Source organism: Miscanthus floridulus, chromosome 18 (assembly GCF_019320115.1).
Source record: "Miscanthus floridulus cultivar M001 chromosome 18, ASM1932011v1, whole genome shotgun sequence".
Lineage (NCBI taxonomy): Eukaryota > Viridiplantae > Streptophyta > Magnoliopsida > Poales > Poaceae > Miscanthus > Miscanthus floridulus.
In genome coordinates, this window is record NC_089597.1 from 38,441,096 (window position 1) to 38,446,908 (window position 5,813).

General features: G+C 45.1%; 1 protein-coding gene across 1 annotated transcript; it reads right to left on the minus strand.

The window, feature by feature from the left end:
• Positions 1-1,581: 1,581 nt before the first annotated feature.
• Positions 1,582-5,423, minus strand: LOC136520669 (thioredoxin-like protein YLS8). Its single transcript, XM_066514277.1, has 2 exons — positions 5,203-5,423; positions 1,582-2,241 (listed from the first exon to the last, which is right to left on the minus strand). The coding sequence occupies exons 1-2, from the start codon at positions 5,320-5,322 to the stop codon at positions 1,933-1,935; spliced, it is 429 nt and encodes a 142-aa protein (XP_066370374.1). The 5' UTR covers positions 5,323-5,423; the 3' UTR covers positions 1,582-1,932.
• Positions 5,424-5,813: the final 390 nt, after the last annotated feature.

A 5,813-nucleotide genomic window follows, 5' to 3' on the forward strand; every position in this document is an offset into this window, starting at 1 on the left:
GATTATCTCAGTCCAAATGAACCCGGAAGCTGATCTGTTGCTGAACCTCTCCAATTCATGGTACACGGCTCAACCGCTCAAAATATGCTACACTACGGGAAAAAAAATGGAGCCACCTGTCTAAGAACTTGGCACGATGGGTGGCATGACAGACCTATATATATATATATATATATATATATATATATATATATATATATATATATATATATATATATATATATATATATATATATATATATATATAGACACACACACACACGTAAAAATAGCATATATGTAAGCACGGCGCTTCTGAATTCTAAGCGGGCAGTTGTAACGCAAGTGCCTTATTGCTTATCTGATCTCAGGGACAGCACATTCGTATGCATCGAAATCTCGTCCAAAAACATGTTACGATAACGCAAAGCTGTTTTTTTTACAATAAATTCGTTATTGCTACTACGCATGTATTCATCGAAAACAGCTATGCATCCCAACTTTTATAGTAACAAAGTATACATATATGGAAAAGCGAAGTTTCAAACAAAATCAAGTGATCGGAAGACAATGCCTTCCAAAGCTTGGAACATTCCACGATTCACAAGTCAGTCAGGCAGCTGATGATTGGCAGTGCCCTGCGGCCTCCGCTGTGTTCCCTTCCCGACAGGCAGCATCAAAAAGAAAGTCTGAATTTTCCACGGAAGCCGGCTCAAAATATTTGATCTTAGGAATATTATTGTTCGGGTGGGGATGGCAAAGCGGCTTAGTACCGGTACCACCGTACCTGGAGAAAAAAGCACAAGCTGAAACTGACGCAGCAGCCGAGTAGCGGCACCCGGCACGACGACGCCGTGCAAGACAAGGGACTCGCGATCAGAATCTTGCTAGGCGATAGGCCATCACCCTGCTCAATCCCCCCGCCAGCCAAACGCCGCAGGCAGCGCCGGCAGCGAATCTCCGTCACCTGACCTGATTGCACGCACGGTAATGGAACACGTAGGTAGCTCACTCACTCACTCACTGGGCCCCTCCCATGACTTCATCGTAAAGGTACCTGAATTTGCACCACAACTGCCACACTCCGAGATTTTGCATCCCATGTTGTATCCCAAGACACCGAGATGGACTATTTGTATTTTACAGCGATTTTCCTAACAAAGCGGCTACTAGTTTAAGGCAGACTTGGCAGTGACTTTTTAAGTTTTTTTGCTTTCCATTTGCCTTCTTATCTGCACCCAGTAGAGGTTGAAGCGTGAACACACACACTGCCGCTATTTCTCAGCTCATCAGAGCTCACCGAGCCACCACTTGCTGCCGCTGGCTTGGGTGAAAACTGGGCAAAAATAAAACATGGATTTCAATATATACTACGTACTGTAATTATTTTTTACGAGTCACACAAATAAGTAAAAAAGACTTGCATTGTTCCTAGGATAGAAGAATCACACAGCTGGGCGCAGTCAAGCAAAGCTTCTGCATAGTCGGAGCTAAAAACATAGCCTGGGCACCATCAAAAAGAGCTCCATCTATATGTAAGTTACAGGTTGAGGGGCACTCGTTCATACAAAATAGCAAAGCAAACCACAGACTCAGTTCCCACGTTCCAAACCAGTAACCGTTTCTTATTAGTATAAACATATAGCCATACCAAGGGAGAACGCAAATCCTGTTTTTTTTTTGACACTCCAACAATCACCTCTCAAATCACAACTTTACAAGTTCACTATGGCATGCCAAGATATAGTTGACGCCAGCAACTTGAATATACTAGGGCATGCCAAGATATAGTTAAGCATCACTCCCCAGTAACTTGAATATACTAGGGCATGCCAAGATACAGTTAAGCATCATCAGTAGGACTGTCTGAGTAAACATCCCCAATAGATTGCATAAGGGGAACATACTAGGCTAGCAAACAGCAGCTGCTGCCCGGCGTGAATGCTTGATTTCTTAGTAGCGGTACTTGGTGGAGTAGTCCTTTGGAGCGATCACCAGACCGCGGCCTTTCCGGGCGCCCCTGTAAACAGTCTCCACGATGTCGATGAACTCTTGCTTGTCCTTCAGGGCCCAGTTGATCTTGTTGTTGTTTCCTGTCCCGAGATCGATCATGATGTGCTTGTTCCGGAAGAAGAACATCACCGTCGAAGGGTCGTACAGCTCGTACATGGTGTTGAAATCAGGGACCTCTGTGATGTCAACAAGGTAGATGACCGCAAAGTTCTTTATGGTCTCAGCTACTGCTGCCAGCACTTCATCCATCTAAACATTAACACGAGCAAGTCAGAATAAAGTCAAAACACACAACAGTGCTAAATTAGTGTGGAACCAAATCATATGACCAAGTGAGAATTTAAAAAAAAGCGCAAGTGCCATGGACATGATTTTTAGAAAGCATCAATGAAAAGATCAGATGGCTACTTCACCTCAACTTCATTGAGCCATGAATAGCAAAAATCAAGCACTGAAGTTGTCGCTTGGCTCGCAACATGAGTGGACAGATGTACTATGTTACCTAACAAAGAAAACACCCTAACCACTTCTGTTCCAAATTTAAACATACCAGATACTGTACGACAGTACAAAAGAGTCAAGTGAACATAACTGTAACATGCAATACAACCCAGGCCAATAAACAACAGTTTGTTCGTATAATTTAATCAGCCAAGCAGGAAACTGGCAGTGTTGTGATGAGATCCCCAGACCTCAAGTATTTATTTGTCTCCTCACCAATCGACATGAGGACCAAGCATTAGAGACTTTAAATCAGTGAACTGGTGCAGTTCATAATTCTCTTATGCAGTATTTACAAAAGTAAGCAGAATTGTAGAATCCTGGAGTCAATACCACTAAAACACACCTAACTCTCTATTGTTTCCACATACCTCAAGCCTGAAGAACAGGCTACCGCAAGCAAGAAAGCAACCAGTACAAACAATTGCACCAATTCAGTTTCATCACAAAAGGAGCGATGCAATCTTCCCCTAAGAACAGAAAACCGAAAGATAGTACCATCTTACACTTTATTGATACTATAGCCAAGCAGGGAGCTATCAATGCCAGGCGCTAAATGGTGAGTTGACAGATCATAACAAATGGCCCTCCCACATGTTTCAATCGGCCAAGCAGAATCTGAGCTGTCTAGAACCCTGGCTACCATCAGTATTACCCTAACCTAAGCAACCCCTACTCATGATCACTAATTAGTAATTAACATGAAGGCAGCACTGGTTGCAAAATCTAATATACCTACTACTATAAACAAACGTATAAAGGGAGAAATGGATACATGACAAGTCATTGATTAATAATCCAATTTCATGGAAGTGTATCTTTGCAATAATCGTATCAAATAATAGCTTGTTTATGTATAAAACAAACAAATGTGTCACAAAATTGCCCACTACATTGTAGCAAATTGCAATAGTATAATTACATACATTGAGTGGACTGACTAAGTTCATCAATTCTTCCATTAGGAATCTGAACTCTGAAGCAAGTAAATATGGATAACATCGACACAGAAGCTTAGGTGATGGAAGACACACACAGAGTAGTAAAAAACTATTGCAATATTTGTAACCCAGTTGATTGTATTGACAAGGAGAAGGAATAAACCACTTCATATCAAGGCCGGTGACACTTCATTCCGGCACAACAGTGTCAACAAGAAAAAAGATGATAAGCAAGCAACTGTTAGACTACACCTTTGTAGAGACCTTATTGAGATCTGAGAAACAAGGATGCTTTTCGACAACTACAACCTAAGTCTTGAACACAAGTCCTCAAGTCCAGCTCATCCCATCTCCAAAGACCCAAAACACAAGCATATTTACTTCAGTTGAGGCCCACAATATCCATTCCAAAAGGAACTAATGAAACAACAGGATAGTACATGCGCCCTTCCACGAAAACATAAGAATGGAAATACCAGGACCTATCTACAGTACTACCACACTCCATCAGCATGATGCAACCGCTCCCTCAGTTCAGTCCCCTCCCCCCCCCCCCCCCCCCCCCCCCCCCCCCCCCCCCCCCCCCCCCCCCGGGTTCTTATCAACCACAATAAACTCTGAAACTCTGCAGCCTCCAGACAGAGTCCCAATCCAGAGTGGTCCAGGATCCATTATGGAAAATGCAATGCACCACACCACTCCAAGAAAAAAAATGCGAGACCTATTCAGCCAGAGATGACCTACACAAGATACTATCATACTGCTGATGTTATGGCGTCGGTAAGGTGGCAGGGAAGGAGTAGGAGGGGTACCTCGACTACACAGATCGTAGTCTCAGTTAGGAGGAGAGCGAGGTTTTGCCCCTCGGCTCCCTATTTTGATTAGAGGGAAGAAGAGATAGGTAATTTCATTCTTGATTCATTCTATCAGCCGAGTGGCTTTACAAAGGCCAGCGGCCAGCTCCAATCACTCCTTAATTCTATCACTCTCAATTACCTACCTTATTTCCTTAATTCTCTCAATTTGTTTCCCTTTCTAATTATGCCTAAGACTTGCCTAATCAGCCACTGCTTGCCTTCTTGCTGCAACGCTTGAATGACTTTCCCCACATAACAGCTGAACACCGCATCACAAAGCAGAGACACGGGAACATGATCCAGGACACCATGCAACCCGTGCTGGCTGCTGAACAGCTGATGCCAGTTGCAACATGGTGTTAAGCACAGCTTTATGGATTAGTAAACATGCTACAAATGTGCTTATGGAACTGCCAAAATGTTGTGTGTTTTCAGGGAAAGAGCTATACGGAGTGACAGAGTTACGGAGATGCTGAGAGATATCACTGGGACACTAAAGCGTGCTCTTCCAATTGGAGCCTGTGTTTCAAAATAGTTCATCCTTTTATTAAAATCGCTAAATTTTGGCCACATAGTTTAGCCGTTATAAGTTTGGTCAGATGATCATGGCAGGGCGCCTAATGTTCTAGTTAACATGAAGGCAGCACGGATTGCAGAAACTAAAGCAGCAAAACTGTTACAGTTCACCTATAGCATAAGCAATCAGAGCCCTTGACTCGATTCTCCTGAACTCGAACAGCCTGCTGCAACGCCCACGGGATCCTTACCCCCAATTTCCTGAATTACGCACAGCCTCGACCTCCACGAATTCAATAACCGCACAACCCCCATCGCCCCCAGCGAGGCCTCACCCCCAAAGTAGAACAAACAGAAGGATGGTTAGAATCTAGGGTTAGGATGTTGCTCGATACCTGCATGCAGGTCTCGTCCCAGTCGTGGCCGAAGCGGATGATGACGAGGCGCTCCTCCTCGGCGAGGATGGACTGGTCCACCGCCCACCCCGAGTGGAGATGCGGCAGCAGGTACGACATCTTCTTCCCCCGACGGCTGCTGCTCCCCTTCCTGCTCCTCCGGGATTCTCTCCTGCGGGCTGCGGGTGCTGAGCTGCTTATCGGCGAGAAAAACTGATTCGCGAAAAAGGAGAGGAGGTGCGCCCGAAGGGCGAAAACCAGCGGATGTGGCAGGCGAGAATTTTTTTTTATTTTTAACACTTTTTAAATTAATTTTAAATCTAACACTGTTTTAATTTTTTTTTTTCAAAACTAACACTTTTGGCCGAGCCTATTTACCTGGCGTGGTGAAACACCTGTGCAGCGTCATGCATGGTGGCGTGGTGAGAGGGATGACGTGGCGACGACCCGGGCGCTGACCGATGACGTGGCAGGTTCTGCCGCGCCGGCACTGACGCGCCATAGACCACGGCGCAGCAGGCCCAGTTAAATAACGCCCACGAGCCGCCCTCCCTCAGTCTGCCTGCCCACCGCCGCGCACGCACGCCCGCCCGACGGCAACGCTCGCCGTC